This window comes from Acartia tonsa, chromosome 2 (genome assembly GCF_053477335.1).
Source record: "Acartia tonsa isolate MP-2025a chromosome 2, ASM5347733v1, whole genome shotgun sequence".
NCBI classification, from domain to species: domain Eukaryota; kingdom Metazoa; phylum Arthropoda; class Copepoda; order Calanoida; family Acartiidae; genus Acartia; species Acartia tonsa.
The window spans coordinates 36,564,527-36,582,857 of NC_137261.1; the positions used below are offsets into that span (position 1 = coordinate 36,564,527).

General features: G+C 31.3%; 1 protein-coding gene across 5 annotated transcripts in view; it reads right to left on the minus strand.

Moving 5' to 3' along the window:
- The window catches only part of Cdep (Chondrocyte-derived ezrin-like domain containing protein), a 153,706-nt gene that overhangs the window by 125,255 nt on the left and 10,120 nt on the right, over nt 1–18,331 (minus strand). For all 5 annotated transcript variants that reach the window (XM_080150679.1, XM_080150678.1, XM_080150677.1 and 2 more), the window contains exon 2: nt 8,939–9,043. In XM_080150679.1, coding sequence (XP_080006805.1) covers nt 8,939–9,043 — 105 coding nt within the window. The remainder of the gene's footprint in view (nt 1–8,938; nt 9,044–18,331) is intronic.

Sequence of the window (18,331 nt, forward strand, 5' to 3'; positions counted from 1 at the left end):
AATTTACAACCCAATGTCGCCTCCCTCTCTCTGGTAAAAGCCTACAATATGTACTTGTGGGAAAATAAAGCTGTGTTAAATAATGTTATCCAAACAATACAGCGGTAGAGGTTAATGAAAATTTTCTAGATAGTTAATGACCTTACAAGAATATTTTTAACATTTCACTATAAGAAAAATATCAGGGCTCGGCAGCCACAGGAAAGCTGTGACTACACCTTAAATTTACTTAACTAGTGGTATATAAAATATTACTGAATTGATGGAGGCCAATATATAGAACAGTATTTGACTTGCAGCTAATTTTAGTTACATACAAAAACACATGAATTTTCTGCCGCAACAAAGAGGGAGGCGGAAGTGACAGTCTTTGAAACCAAAACTAAAAGTCAAAGCAACTCAACTAAATAACGAGTTACAGCATTTGCTTTAAAGAGGTACAATATGGAACTTTGAAGAAATGGCGTCGGAATTGCCGCTCCCGCCGGAAATCGCCGTTTCCCGCAGAATTTTTTTTGCCTTTTCTCACCAAATTCAAATATAAGGAACGACAGGAAAGTGGAAGGCTGCTAATGCAGGAGAAGAGAAGTGTGGTTTTACTAGAAGTATGATGCCATTCAATATATTTGCACTTGACACTTTTTTTAATATAAGGTAAAATATAAGGGAAATTGAAACAAAAGTTTATCTCAGATGATTAAAAATTGTCTAATTTGGCAAGAAAGGGCAAAAAAAAATTCGATGGGAAACGGCGGTTCCACCGCCGTTTCTTCACAGTTCCATATTGTACCTCTTTAAAAGCAACTGCCATAACAAATCTAAGAGCTGTAACTCTTTATTTAGTTGAGTTCCTTTGACTTTAAGTTTTGGTTCAAAAAGTGTCACTTCCGGTTCCTCCCTTTGCAACTGCCGCAGCAAATTCGCAACTGCCTAGCCTTGAAAAATATGTACAAGGTAGTACGTGTAAATATAAGCTATCTTTTCTCACTTGCCTTTAAATTTATTTTAAAGTAGTGAAGAAAGGGACATGGTGTTGTATAAACGCGTTATCTTAAAAACTTTGGGTTCAATTATTAAATACTGATTGGTTAGTTCAATCCTAGTGTTTAAAATTTTAAACCAATGATTTTTGTATCAAATAGATCATTTTTTAACAATTGAAATGTATGTCAATTTATCGTCCATTATCTACCTCTTTGGATGAAAAAGGTCCAACTTTAGCTAAATTTATATATATTAAAATAGATACAAAGTAAATAAAATTAACGTTCAGAATTAGATTCCTGACCCTATAATTTTTAAGAAATAAATTCTATATCTTCTTTTTGTATCTTAAATTTGTGTTTTATTAAAACCTTATTAGAGAACAATGTACATGATTATATTACACATGTACATAATATAAAATCATGCAATTGTACAAGATTACATTAATAAGTTTACATAAGCCAGGTATCAAATGTTCCCTGGCAGGCGGACATGGCGGCGGGAAGCCAGGATCGGGTTTCTCAACTTGCATAATCTTCTACTGATATACATGTAATATGTTTTTCCTTCTATACTTTGTAGGAATATATATCATGTGCAAAAATATTGATTGGATAGCAAAAAACTAAAGTATAATAAGGCTTCTAATTAATCATATTTAATTTGTAAAAGGGGTAGTTTCACGAAAGGCATTTGAACTTAATTTAATGAACCGTATAGTTTTTCCTGGTTAATTGGTTAAACTACATTTATATGGCTTATATTTGAAAGGATATCAATTTTCTACCACGTAATTTTTAAAATATCAAGACTTGAAAATCGTCTTTTTAAATTGCATATATCACAAAAAGACGATTTTCAAGTCTTGATATTTTCAAAACTACGTGGTAGAAAATTGAAATTCTTTCAAATATATGCCATATAAATATAGTTTAACCCATTAACTAGCCAAAAATATGCGGTTCACTAAAATAAGTTCAAATGCATTTCGTGAAACTACCCCTTTAAGTAGTACAGCAATACTAAGGAAACATTTTCTTATTGTGTACTTTTTATGAAATAGGAAGACATACTCTTGTGAGATATGCAACTTTAAAATGTGTTTCACAAAATCAATGTAATGTAATAAAATTGCAACTTGTGCTAGCAATAATTTTTATTGAGTTGACAACTTTTACTGTCAAAAACTAGACCTTTTTGCATAATTAAAAAATATATAGTAAATTTTCTAACCAATATTTAACATTTTCTACAAAAATACTACTCTTTTAAATGGTTAAATACGGTACATGAAAATATCCTTCTACATTTTATCTTTTTTGTTTAAGTGAAGTATGATAATCTACATTAAACACAACATAATGTAAATCATATGGTCACTCGCAAAGCATTTATTAATGTATACAAAACATTTCCTTTAATCAGAAAAAAGCATTGAATAGATGATAATAATAATAATACAATTAAATATTATATGCAGGGCTGTATCATTAGTCCTGTATTAACATAATATCAACCTATATATTTTGTGATTTAATACGTTTTACACTTAAAAAAATCAAACTTTGTGAAATATACTATACCAGCGGTTTCACCCTTAAAGGCCTTTCGGGGAACTAAGAATTTGTGGGGGGATAAAAAGACCTTTCAGTTACCTATAAAAAGCTTCAATGTAAAGGAAAACCATATCGGTTCAGAGGTTTCCAAGATCTTCCAAGATCGGTACAAATACACGGAAAACGAATCCTAGCAAAACCCCGATGTATTAAATATATTGTTCCTTGTCATACAAGAATATTTTCTTGTTTTAAATTCATGTAAATTCGAGTGATTTCATTTATCATAGGCAATATGATTTTTTTAAGGATAAAAGTACGAACAAAATTGTTGAAAATGAAATAAGGAACCATCAATCTTTGCGACAGTTACATATATTTCTATTATTGAAAATCCTTTTTAGAACAAAGTAATATATCTTATGCTGAGGAGCAGGGACACGGCGGTGCAAGGCAGGGAGTGTAGGAAAATGCATTCTAAAGGCGTCTTAAAATTCGCAAGTTTAGAAATAAAATAAAAAGGATGTAAAAATGAGGCTGTTCAAATATAAGCCACAAAGACAAATTGACTTTAATCTTATTATCCATTCGCTGCGTCAAGTAAACACGCTCACACATGCACAGACCGGCACAAACAAACACGCAAAGCTTAAGGGGTTTTTTTTTAATGCAACCATCTCGTAATCAGTGATTAAATGGAACTTAGAATTCGAATTTCGATCTGAAATTTTTTATGGGTAATCCTTGGTAGGTCTATTTTCCCTAAATCGAACAAAAAGTTGGAAAAGCAACGGCTGGCAGCTCAGCCGTTTAGCCGCTTTTTGCCTATTTTCAGGGCAAATTCATCATTAATTACGTAGGAATCAACTTTTTAAAACATATTTTTGGTTTAATTCATGTAAAATGATAGCAATAGCCATTTTTAAAGTTTCTAGTACCAACAGCAACCGGCTAGAACCGTTTTATAAGGTTTTTGAGCAAAAAAAGTATTATATTGAGAGAGGTTTCGTGACTAATTTGCTTTTAAGAGACCCAAAAAATGGAAAAACGGCTGAGCCGCCAGCAGTTAGCCGTTACTTTTCCAACTTTTTGTTCGAATTAGGGAATTTAGACCTACCAAGGATTATTCATGCAAAATTTCAGATCAAAATTCGAATTCTAAGTGCCATTTAATCATTGATTACGAGATGGTTGCATTAACCCCCCCCCCCCCCCCTTATATTCTCTGATTATCTAAATCATTTATGTCTTGGTTTTATTTTTCATTTCGTTTCATAATTGCATTATAGTTTCTGTTCTATTTTTCACCTTAATTTCGAACCCAGGTGTACTTATACCAAAAAGTTGGATTAATTTGAGAGAAGAAAAAAAAACTAGGTACTAGTTATAAAATGTAAAGAAATATTGCAAATAGCCGGCCACACCAATAATTCAAGCTAAATATGCGTCGCAGAAATGCATAAAATAAAGTAAATTGTCTGTTGGCCATTATATTATCCGCAAAATAATATCCTACATTAATCTAGCTGCTATTCTGTTGTTTTTATTTTAAAGAAAGTTTTTCTTGTCATAAATAACGGCGCGGTCTTCATACGCTTGTTAACAATTTTAAGAAGATTTATAAAATGCTAAGCAACACGAGTCCTCAGCAGAATTTCAGTACTTTCCTTTTTAACATCTACCTTAACAAAAATTTTGACAAAATAAAATTAATTCATTAATTTCATTTGAAATAATCCTATTTAAAACTATTTTCCAAATACTTATTTTGACCTTTAAGTATGGAAATTAATGATAGTAAAAACAATAAACAAATATTTGAAGCGAGAAAAGAAAAGTCACCGGCTTAAAAGTCTGTTGTAAATACAATTTCAAAAGCGTGGCTATTCTATGTGTATCTGTTTGTAATGTGCTTTTTTATTATTTGGAGAAATGACAAAAATTGGACTTGAAAAGTTAAAACCTTAGGTACTATTGTCAGACTTTTGTGCTTTACATTACAGGGATCTTTAGAGATAAGACAAAGAACGATAAATTGATATAAATCCCCAATGATGACAAAATAAACTACTCTTCTGTAGATTCAAATTACTAGATGAAAAGTTTGAACACTACTAGTTCGGGACCAATCAAAATTCAATAAAAGTACCCAAAGTCTTTGAGTCAACGAATAAGATAAATATTAAACTTTGGGAACCAGCGTAATTTACAATCTAATTTCCCATGCTTTTCTCACATAGTACTTTGATATTAGTTGAAATTAAAAAATTAGAAATAGATTTGGTCAATAATCAAAAATGTGTTATATCATAAATAAATTAAAAAATTCAAAATCTGCAAAAACTAGGTTTGCAAAAAAATACATGTTTAATATCAAAAGATTCATCATTCTAGCAAATGTGTCATGTTTGCTTAGATAAACTTATTTTCTAACATTACAAAGTAGTAGAGCTACAAGATTATAACTTAATCTGTTCTTATATACATTATAGTTTCAGCTTTTGATATCATAGCAAAAGAATTAAATCAAAATAGGCAATTTATTACTATTTTTATTAAAACAACTAGCGGCTGCACCCCTAACTTATAGGGGTTCTGTATTTAAATAAACAGAAAAGGGCTAGAAAAATAGCTGAAAACCCTTCAAAGACTCAAATCTGAAAATGAAATAGCCCAAAACCATCACGGGATTTAGATCGTAAGCTTAAGACAAAAAATTCTAACTTTATCTAACAGGGGGGAAATATTAGCTGTTGCACACCTTTGCGGATGCTATGGCACCCCTATATAAATTGGTACAATAGTTTAACTGGACATTATTTAGCCTACCCAAACTACTAACAACGAACATATCTCTTTTTATGAAACCCAAATATGGTATTTATAGAAGAGTGTAGGTGGCGTAAAGTATGCAAATTAAGATAAAAATAATTCATGAAACAAAATGGAAATAAATTGTTTTTCAAGTAAAAAGTTACACAACGTTATAACTTTATGAAAAAAATATTAAAATTTAAGTGCCAAAAAAAGATTACATTCTCAAGCTTTGCCACTGATGCTTACCAAAGAATAAAAATATCGATAAAATGCAGTATTTTACCAGTCAAAAAAAAGATTTGATGTTTATATAAATTAGATTCCTTAAATCTAAATAAAAGTTTTACCCCTTTTCTCCCTTTCTACTTTGATTGGGTAACGTACTGACGGACATATCATAATTAAAAAGTAGTTGTGATACTTTAAAAGAAAAACTATAAAGCAAAGCAATATATTTGGTGTTATTATGCTACGTTGAAATACTTTTCGCTACATAAAATGAATATTTGCATAATAATGTTCCAATGTGCATAAAAGTGAGTAAATTTGCAACATGCATAAATTGATGTCCCAACACTTCACCAAAAGACAAAGTATTATCCTCGCTAACCACTGAACTGATTATATTCTCCGTTTCAGGGAAGCTTTCCATAGGGCTCGTGTTTCATACCATTTCAATTTTATTTTTAAATCATTGGATTGTTGTTTTAATTCCCCCTCCTCACCTTCGAAATAAGAGCCTCTAGATTCTACAGACACAATAGCTAGTTTGCAAAAAAATTAATGGTTTTGTTAACTTATGAACGTGATGATAGATTGTGCTTTTGTGTTTTTTAGCGACTTTAAAAAACAGTTACTTTAGTGGAAACGATAACACACCGTAAAAATCAGGCAAAGTGTTAAACAATAAAATTTTTATTAATATTTTATGGTCAATGATTCGTTGTGATGTTCTTAATATAATTCTTTTATTATAAAAAATGATTGAAATCATTTAAAACGGTGAATGAAAGGACGAAATATCAAACTAGAGCATAACTTATACAAAATATATGCCTTAAAGTGCAGTTTAAAGACATACAAAGGAGAGCCATATCGGTTCAGCGGGATATTTGAGTACAGAATAACAGACAGACACACATTATTTTTAATTATTATATTAAGTTTTAATTTTTAATTGTAAGTGATTACTTTAAAAAATACATTTAGAAACCAAAAAAAAGGGGGGTGGGGGAGTTTTGACACATTTGCGTAAACCTGGAGTATAGGCTTTATCTTTGGACTGAGAGGATAGGCTATTTCACAATAAAATCATTCTTATATGATAAAATACCCGCAACTTTAATATTTTTTGGATAGGCCTCCAGGTTCCGGAGCTCCAGGCCTCCAGGTGGTCACTGTATTGGTAAAAATTTTTTTTAAAATTTTAGAGTTAGAGGTCAGCTTATGAAACAAAATATGCATCAAATATGTGAATAACATTCAAAAAGATGCATATTTTCAATGTGTCAAAACTCCCCCCCCCCCCTTATTCCTTAGCAAACATGTGGCTAAAGTTTATTCATTAGACATTTAAATCACTAGACAAGTGTTTGACAATTACCAAAAGACAGACAAAACTCATTGAAAATGAACTTACATCTAAAATCTTTAAAGAAAATAATTGTAGAAAAGAAAAATCTCAGTTGTAATTCTAAAATAACATGTATACTGAGAAATGTGGCAGAAATAAATGAACCCTGGTATAAAATATCGCAATTGTTTCAATTACCCCGACATGAAAAATGTTGAAAGGAAGAAAGGGTAATGCAGCATATAAAAGTTTTCCTGAATTATATTTGTGTCCTTATTTGTCAGATATCAAGCATCTATTTTGCAATAGCCTTAGGGGGACTCACAAAATATAAACAAGGATGAAAGCAGCCATTTCTTATTAGCTTGGTAAAGAATAATCCAATCGTATCGTATTATAATACTGTTTTTATCAAGATTCGTTTTAAGAAAAACTTTCGTCTAACTAAAAAATCAACTGCATATCACTTTGTATACACATAAAAAATGAGCAACCAACAATTACACTGTTATCTTTTCTGAGGGTTTGATTTATCTTCTTTTTTCTCAAATACAAAAATAAAATAACCTAAAACCAACACAGGACCTATTTGTAGCTTTTTTGAGTTAATCGTTTCTGTGATTAAAGAGATTTTAACTGTCAAGCAGAACAAAAAAAACTTTACTATTATATATTAGAGAAATAATCACGAAAAGCAAACCCTGAAATCTTCTTTTAAAGATCCTTTTGCATCCATCCACGTATTTGAAACTATTTTGTCATTCTATTGTTGGTTCGGAGGATAAACGCGACCAGAATTTTATTATACAAAATACAGAATACAACATTTTAATGTTTGTGTAAGGAGGTTAAATATGTTGCCAATTTTTTATATTTCCTTATATAAAAATAACATGATGTCTGTTTTACTGTGTTTAGAATAAGATCTCGCAAACCGGTGAATTTATAAGGTTCTCCTTTAAAGATACTCATAGGTCTAGGGAAGGTTTATATCTTTTTAAAAGTGAAATTAAAAGTGGACGGTCGACTCCCATTCCCAATTCCCACAATTGCCCGATGAGACCGTTAATTAAATGACCAAACAATTTAAAAGTGAATGAGATAACATGGTTATAAAATATAGCATGTTGACATATTTCAACCTTTATCTATACAGTAGTTGCGCTACAAAGATAAACTACGAGGGAAAAATTCTCAGAGGGAATTCATAAAAGAAATGACCCTTCATACACTCTTTCTAATATATTTAATGGTAAAAATAATAATATTGCGGTAACCACCAGTACATATTTTAGACCAGTATATGTCATAAAAATGAAAAATAATACCCACTGGTTATGACAATTCTCTTCTCTACGTATCATTTCGGTCCATTTGTATGTATTATTCATTATTACTTTGCTTTATATACATTACTCCTGATTATAACTACTGTGTTCGGTATAAGCACTGAATATTAATATTACAGATTTTTTGTTTCTCATACAACATAAGCATGATTTCTATATGTGTTTTACCGAAATATCTCGCTACGTTAAATCGCTCTGATTCTCGTGTACAGTATTGCTTTTAGAAGGTACCCGGAATTTTCTTTAGCAGTTTTGAATGGGGGAGAGGGCGGGTACCCTCACCCTCCTGAGAAAAATAAAAAAAAAACAATATAAAGATATACAGATAAGAATCAAAACTAAATAAATAACTTAAAGTTTTTCAGTTTACAAAATCGAGTGGACTTGCTAGACTACAATTTGACTTATTCAAAGTGTTTGACAACACAGTTTTGTCACTTTAATCAATTTATTTATGTAAAACCGTCCAAGTTATAATAAATATAGTTTCTTTTTTCATTAACAAATTTTACAATCTAAAAATCAGTAAAAACAAATTCTAAAGAACCATTGTTTTTCACCAATATTTTCTACTGATAAGTTACTTGAGAAAATATCTGCCAATTCCTCACTTTTTAAGGTACCTAATGAAAAGTATTTAAAATAAATATTCTCACCGTAGTTCCATGTGTATCCATATACTCCAAGCCAAAGTAATCAGTCTCCATTAGATTCAGCTGTTTACAAACTTGGTCAAATAACATTCGTCCAGCTGCTTTACCCTGAAAACAAAATTAAACATGATTAAACATATTGGATGGTTAAATAAACAATATATTGGTGTATACCTTTAATTATGATAAACAAAATTGTCCCTTATGTAAATCAAAATTGAATAAGTTTGGAAACTGCTGGTTTGTACCAACCATTCCAGATTTATTAAAAGTTTTAATCCAACGAATGAGAGAAAGTTTTCATAAAACTTTCAGGACCAGAAAAATTTACATTCCAATATCCCCTACCTCCCCTGAGTGTTGTAGAAAGATGATTATACTACACATTTTAAACTGGACCTTAATCTTTAGCAGGTATCTTACTTAAAACCTATTATCGATATTTTACCTTACAGTAAAACTAACTACAATAGTAATAACAAAAAAAGGAATATTTTGGCTTTCGTTGTGAAAAAGCATAATTTTCACCAAAAAAAAGAAAACTAAATCTTAAGTTAGTTTTAGGATTAAAGCAAAACACAATCTTCTAAGAAACAACAAACTCATAAAGAAAAGCAAATGTATTCACATATGAAATGAAAAGACTGTTCTAAAGAATAGAATTCTTAACAATAATAATTTCTGAAAAAAATACATATATATATATTAGTGCAGTAGAATTGTAATTTTATAGTCTGCTCTATGTTGTCTTCTTTATGGGTTGCCTTTACTTCAAAGAATATTCAAATAGAACTGTAATACACAAGTTTTGCATTTGCCTTAAGAGCAACTATAAACAAGGAATGGCAATCAGACAGTCGAACAAACAAACAAAAAAATAGATGAAATTATTTTCAATGCCTGAATTAACGAATACAGCTAACCTTTACAATTGAGGGGCCATTTATAGGGGGGGGGGGGGGGGGGGGGGTTATTGCAACCATCTCGTAATCAGTGAGCAAATGGCACTTAGAATTCGAATTTCCATCTATAATTTTGCATGAGTAATCCTTGGTAGATCTATTTTCCCTAAATCGAACAAAAAGTTGGAAAAGTAACGGCTAACGGCTGGCGGCTCATCTGTTTTGCCATTTGTTTGATATCTATATTGCAAATTAGTCACGAAACCTCTCTCAACATAATACTCTTTTCTACTCCAAAACGCTATCAAACGGTTCTAGACGGTAGCTGTTGGTACTAGAAGTTTTAAAATTGGTTATTGCTATCATTTAACATGAATTAAACCAAAAATATGTTTTAAAAAGTTGATTCCTACGTAATTGATGATGGATTTACCCTGAAAATAGGCAAAAAACGGCTGAACGGCTGAGCCACTAGCCGTTACTTTTCCAACTTTTTGTTCGATTTAGGGAAAATAGACCTACCAAGGATTACTCATGCAAAAGTTCAGATCGAAATTCGAATTCTAAGTGTCATTTGCTCACTGATTACGAGATGGTTGCATTAAACCCCCCCCCCCCCTTATAGAAAGGCTTCACTATAAAGTAAATAATATTCAATACAATGAATAGTAAAATTCTAACTAATTTTCTGTGTTATGCCTGCATACCTGTTAATCTATCTTTCTATATGTACAAAAGAACAATTTTCATCAGAGATCTTGGGAGATAAGACATTAGAGATAAATTGATGTACATTATAAATTATTATCCCTTCTTTAGCTTTAAATTATTGGTTGAAATGTTTAACCCCTGCTAGATCTAACTAATCGAGGTTAAAGTCTTGAAGGCGAATGAGAAAAAAATGGGCTTGAAAAACTTTAGAATTGTCCAATGTATCTTTCTTCCCTGATATTCATAGAATTTGCTATGGTGTCAACAAAATAATAAAGCTACAATAAATTTTGGGTATAGTCCCTTTCGTGGCAACGCCCCTTATGGGACGTTTATTCGTATTTTCACGGTAGCATTTCTCCTATTTCTAGCCCTTGACTAACTCTGCGGGGCAATCACCTAACCTAATATAACCTAACCTAACCTAACCTATCAAAGGCCATTTTGAAAATACAACGAATCGCCCCTTAAGGGGCGTTGCCACGAAAGGGACTATACCTGAAATTTACAATTATCTATATTTTTTACTGGTTAAATAAGCCGATATTTTTCAAATATAGTTGTACAAAGCAGTTGGAATTCCTTCACAGAATCCAAATTAATTTAGATCCTAAAATATTTTTTAACTAAGCATAATTAAATAAAAGTGTAATTTCTGAATAGATGAAGAATTATTGAATAGCTACACTTCTAAGTAAACAGACGAGATACAATTAATTATAGGATGAAGGGTTCTAGTGTCTATTATTTTAGAATCTTAATAAAACATATTGACTTTTCTTTCCAATTTTCTTTTTGAGATTTATTTTTACAACAGTTTGTTTCTAGTGTGATACATTGAATCTACTTGTTCTCGTTTCAGCTTTTTTCTTAAAATACTATTTTATGAAAAGTTCTTATAATCTTCATTGAAAGTGTGAAAAATATCTGGCAATCTGCAATGCAATGCTAAACTTTTGCGTTATCTTTCTTACAAGTCTACTAAAATAATCATATCCTTTCATACAGAAAACAAGGATTAAAACTTTCAACAATAAAAATTCTTTTTGATATATCATCTTACATCTGGAAAGGAAAAAGGTATTTTGAAGGGGAACACTTTATTTACATCCAAATGATAAATAACATTATTCCTTCAGTAGATCAAAATAAGATAACGTTTAACTTTTGGACCCAGTTTAATTTATATTTTAATGCCCCCCCCCCCTTCCAGGAAATGTTTAGATACAACCAACGTATAAAGGACACAAATTTAGTGGTGTGGGAGCTTTATGTTACCTGAATGTGCCAAACTCCTTTACCTTTCAAGTATGAAAACCTCTCTAAGACCGACGCTACCTTTTAAAAACTTTGTTGTGAATGCGCCTACACCAAGCAATCCATGTACAGGCTTGAATTTAAAGAGCAGCTTGGCATGAAAAAAAGTTGTGGTGACTATGCAGAAATAAAAATCTGGTTTAAATGTGCCTCCTCTATCTGTCTCAAAACTTTGCAAAATGGGAATAAGTGTAAGGATAAGAAAATGAGAAGTAAGTAAAGTTTTCTTCCCAAGAATTGTAAGGATTGTTCAACAATAAAAATATTTTACTTATAAGCATTACTTATAAGCATTGTTATCTTACAAATAGTTAAACAGCCTTTCTAATTGAAGCTTACTCAATTAGAACTAACCCTTTTTTGGTACGGCAGGTGTTCTACAAAATCAACCCCTATGTCATATAAACAACAACCTGTAAACAAGGCATGAGAGGGATTCAAACGCAGTGATGCTATGATCGCAAACATTAAGACTATATAATGAAAACTAATACGGTTTGCAAAAGACATCAATTCCAAAAGCGGTAAAATTATCTTTTATTCCGATTCATAATTCCTTGGATTCTAAGAAATGTCATCTCTTGGGGATATAAGTTGGATGGAACATGTTATTACACAGCCTATATTTATTTTATCAAAAAATAAATTACTATTTACAAATGTGAGAAAAATGTATTTTTTACACATTTAAACATAACAATTTGATAAACTATAGTAATAAACTTTTTATCAAAATTATCAAATTAGTAGGTGGCTTTTATTCAAATAAAAAAAAATAAAAATATACTTTTTATGATTGATGAAGAACTATAACCCTAGATACTTTTATCAAATAAATATAAAAAGGAAGGAGGAAAGAATTGATGTGGTTGAAGTGGATATTTACAGGAATTTAAGGATAAAAGAATAGGTAGATTTTAAAAAAAAATTCAATTTATATAGAACCTAGATTTGTTGAAGAATTTGTCTGCGGCAAAAGCTCTTGCTGACTGTTGAAATAAACTCTCCCTTAACGGTGAAGATTTTTTTATGTCATGAAGGTTTCTTTAGAAAACACTTCCAAACATCCAAAACCCACCCTATAAGACATTACTTAAATTATACAGGTCATTGTCATTTAGTCCTTAACTTATAAATCCTTTAATCCAGGATAAAGTTGACTTGTTATAAGAAAGTGTAAAAGGTGCCAAAATGAAGTACAAGTAAATATATGTGTGTGACCATACGATAAGCTGGTCAATTAGTAGTACTTTAGACCAAGACTTTTATCGAATAAAACATGTAGGTATCAAACAAAAAATATCCATGTTTTTTTTTAAAGTAAGTAGGTAATTCTTTTCAAAAGAACTGTTGGTCTAAAATATTTAGGACAATTTGAATCATGGAAAGCAAACGAAGTAACGGGTTTTCACATTAGCCTTTAGTAGGTTATTTTATTTTAGGTTAGGTAAAAGTTAATGATTGACTGCCCCGCAGGGTTAATTCCCCCAGCATGGGATAGAAATTGGAGAAAAGCTACTGTGAAAATACGACAAAACCCGATTTTTCGTTTTCTTTCCATGATCCAATTTTACTAAATATTGAAAAACACCAAATTACCCAACACTCCCTTGAAAAGTACTGCAGAGTACAAATTAGTGTGGCTCTAGCACTAAACAATTAAACTGAGCCTTATGGCTCAAAATTAGCTTTAATTCTTTAAGATATCTATCATTTATTTACTTTCAATAAACATACTTTAAATCATATTTTTTCTTAAAATTTTTTTTCATATCTTTTCTATAACAATTTGTTATAATCTTTCATAAGTTTATTGTTCACAGAAATATGAATAAAATCTTAGATTACACCCCCACATTTTTGGCCCGGGCCTATAAAAGTAATCCTTCCTTTGATTATTTACTTGACAATAGTAAACATTCATAAACACAATTAAACAAAATAAACAAAATCATGTATTTATAATAAGTTTTAAAGGGGGGAGGCGGATGTGCCACTTTTTGAAACCAAAAGTAATACGTGCATGATCTCAGCCCATAAAAGAGTTATAACTCTAAAATTCTGCACAGCAGTTGCTTTTGTGGAGAACAAAATGGAACTGTGAAGAAACAGCGGCGGAAACGCCGCTCCCGCCGAAAACCACCGTTTCCCACTGAATTTTTTTTGCATTTTTTTCGCCAAATTAGACAGTTCTCAATCATCTGAGATAAACTTTTTTTTATAAAAATTTCCCTTATATTTTCACGTGACACTTGTAATATTTCAAACATGTCAATATTAAAAAAAAATTGCATATATAAAATCTTAAAGTGTTAAGTGAAAATATAAGCGAAATTTTTATGAAAAAAAGTTTATCTCAGATGATTGAGAACTGTCTATTATGGCGAGAAAAGGCAAAAAAAAATCGGCGGGAAACGGCGGTTTTCGGCGGGAGCGGCGGTTCCGCTGCCGTTTCTTCACAGTTCCATATTGTTCACCACAAAAGCAACTGATGTGCAGAATTTTAGAGCTGTAACTCTTTTATGGGCAGAGATCATGCACGTTTTACTTTTGGTTTCAAAAAGTGGCACATCCGCCTCCCCCCTTTATTTTGACTTCATGTAAATATTCCCGACAGCCCTATTTGTATATAACTGTCTTGTGTGTAGGTAGGTATCAAAGTTTCTTATACAGCGGAAACAGACACCCAGCCCAAGAACAAAGATTCTTTTCATCCAAACTATTCCTAGGATAGGGATAAAAAATATTCCTTAATAAAAAAAACAATAAATATGAAAAGTAAAGTTATAATTTTATGAAGATAAACAAATGTTTTAAAGGAAAAATTTGGGAGGGTGTGTCCCACATCCACGGAAAAAAGCTTAAAACCAAATTATGAACAATAAGTACATTCCCTGAAAAGCACAACCATATTGATTCAGCTGTTTGCAAGATCTTAAGCTTCATCATACAGACGGACACACATCGTTGAACTTTGTATTATAGAAGGTAGGTATATTAAAAGAGGTATAAATTAGAAGACTTGTCCCTAGGTATTGAATTATTTTCTGGGAATTTCAAAATTTTCCTAAAAACTTGAATTTAATATATCCAATATTTTTGGAATCTGATATTTTTTCCTATAAGCAAATACTGGGTAACAAACTGTATGATGAATGAAACAAAATTCTACATAAAATCTGATATTTTTGTGCTTTCACTCAAAAACTATTTCCTGACATTTGCAGACTGGCCAGCCAATTTTGAAAATAAAAAACGTACATAACGTACACAAAAAAAATACGTTACGTACATAAAAAAAGTAAAAAAACGTACAAAAAACGTACATTCCTAATAAAAATAAGTTAAATAATTTCCTAGTTACCTATTATCAATACATTTAAGTCTACTAGCAGCTACCTGTAAAGGAGAACCATAGCGAACTGACAGACACAAGATATCCTCTTACTCTATTTAAAAGGACTAGCGTCTACGCTCCTAAAGGCCTCTAGGGGCACTTGAGGAGGGGAGAGTTGAATTCAATAAAAAAAACATGGATGACAACATACATAAGTAGCGAAGCTCAAAAGTTATTTATAGACATCTGGAAAAAAATGAACTTAAAATCAGTGAGTAATTAAAATTCATTTTTGGGGGGAGGAGGTAGTTTTTTTTCTAAAGTCAATTTCTCTTGGGAGGGTGGATGGTGACACTCTTCCCCAAATTAGTTATAAAACTTCCAAAAACCTATGAGAAGCTATCCTGTTAAGGAGAACCATATCGGTTCCGTGGTTAGCGAGATTCTTTGGTACAAACAAACAGACATCCTGTTATTATGTACAAAGCATATCCTATTATAAGGACCAGCGACTATGCCCTTAGAGGCCTATAGAGGAACTTGATTAGGGGGGGGGGGAGTTGAATTAAAAACCCATTTTTTTATTTAAAAATAAAAAGTAAAAAACAAGGATGACAACATCCTTAAGTAGCGAAGCTCAAAAGTTATGAATGGAAATCTGGGAACTATATAAACTATAGAGTAGTGTCGTAAAAAATAAGCATTTAACTTATTTAAATAAATCACAAAACCTTTTAAAAATATTTAATAACGTGAAAATCTAGAAATAAATTCAGCTCCCAACCAATAAGCAAATCTCAATGAAATTTAGTGGAAGTATTAAGAATGAAAACTAATACAATCCCTGAAAATTACAACCGTCTATCAGGAATATGAGTAGAGAAAATCACAAAAACCTATACATCTAGGAATCGATCTAGCACTGCAACAAATAGACAAACCTTAAAGAAGCTTTTTGAAAATATGTAGAATGTGAATTTATTTATTCCCTGAAAATTTCAGCCGTCTATCTTGAATAGAAGTCGAGAAAACCATGAAAAAAAGAAAATCTAGGAATAGATCTTCTAGCACCCCAACCAAAAGGCAAATCTCAATGAAAATATGTAGAATGTGAACTTATTCAATCAAAAAACAGGAGCCGAGAAAATCACGTTTCTCCGATAGCATAACGGACTGACAAAGTGATTATAGAGTAGCTTCGCTAATTAATTTTTTAGTGAGGGAGGGGGGAGTAGACCACCCCCATTTCTGATTTCAATTTTAAAAAGAAAGAGAAAATAGGGGAAGGGTGGTGATTTTTTCTAAGAGTAATTTCTCTTGGGAGGGTGGTATTACCCTCTCCCAGGACCTATGAGAAGCTACCCTGTAAAGGAGAACCATATCGGTTTAGCGGTTAAGGAGAACCTTCGGTACAAATAAACTGACAGAGAGACATACATCCTGTTATTACGTACTAAGTATATTCTATTAAATAAAGTAGTAAGTTTTTTGTCTGATGCTTAAGATTTTCATAACTACTTCATACAGTTACCGAGATGGTTTTAGGCTATTTTTCTACCATTTTGAATACAGGTTCTTGAAGGGATATGGAAGGACAGAGAAAATAGCCTACAACCTCACAATGATCATGTCGGTTCAGCAGTTAGCGAGATTCTTCGTTACAGAAAAAAAGGATTTATAGGATAAACATATAATAGGATATAGGGTTATTTTGTCTATTGCTAAAGATCTCAGAAAATACTAGTCTTTGATACAAAGTAATTCAGTGCCTGTCTGTCTAAAGCTTAAGATCTTGGTAACCACTGAACAGATTGGGTTCTAATCATCAGGGAATATATCTACTGGTCCTGTGGTAGTTTTAGGCTATTTTCTTAGAGTGAGGGGAAACCCACCCTCCAAAAAAAATCAACCACCCCTCAATTTATTTTTATAAACTAATGCAAATCAGCGGGGTGGGGGAACCTCCACCGCACCCTGGGGCGAAGCCTAAATGAAAAAACTAATCACAATCTTTTTTTATATTTTTTTTTGGACAAATTTCCAACAAACGATTCTATAAAAGAGGGGACGACGCCTCTAGAGGCTAGGGGCGAAGCCTCTAATCCTAGTAGAAAGTAAAAAGCTTTAAGTGTCCCTACCCCAAAGAAAAAAAAGCAAAAAAACATCACAGGACTATTAGGTATATTCCATGAAGAGTAGAGCCCAATAGGTTCAGTGGTTACTGAGATATTAAGCTTCTGATATACAGACGGACAGACATCATTCTACTTTGTATTATAGATAATATACTATTTTTGTAATACTTTTTGTACAAATACAAATAAATATACAAATACTTTTATACTTATATTTGATTCTTATTCTTTAAAAACTGAAGATACCAAAAAATAAGACTTCTTAATCCTAAACTGAGCACCATATGATATCTCGGAAAATTTACCCAAGTATATAAAGAATTTGAAAAAAATTATCGTAAAATCTATTAAAGGGGTAGTTGCATGAAATGCATTTAAACTTGAATTTAGTCAACTGCATATCTCTTTCTGTTCAATAGTTTAAACTAAATCTATAGGACATATATTTCAAATCCATAAATTTAAACTGTAAGTTTTAATAACATATATGCATAATTTACCTACATATTTTTGTTCTATGAAAATTTAAGATAATATTGAATTTATTTAATATAATACACCTATAGTTTTTGTTAAAATTTTCGTACAAAACATACAAATTACTTTTCTGCTAATATTTAATTCTTATTATTTAAAAAAAAAACGTAAAACGTACAAAAATACAAATTTCAAAATACGTTACGTACACATATCAAAATAACGTCCAGAACGTACACAGATTCGATGCGTAACGTACAAAACGTACAAAACGTACACTCTGGCCAGTCTGCATTTGACCCCCCCACCCCCCTTATTATATTTGTTTTTGTTGTGGTGCTTTATCCCAGCTCTGCCAAGATCTTTTAAACCTTACTTAACTAACCTAACCTAAAATAAGCGACAAAAAAGGGTTTTTAATATGTTGGTTTATGGTCCAGATGCAATTTAGGAGAAACAGCCTATATGTGTATAATGTAATAAATATAATCCTTTTGAATTTAAAGTAAAAATCGAA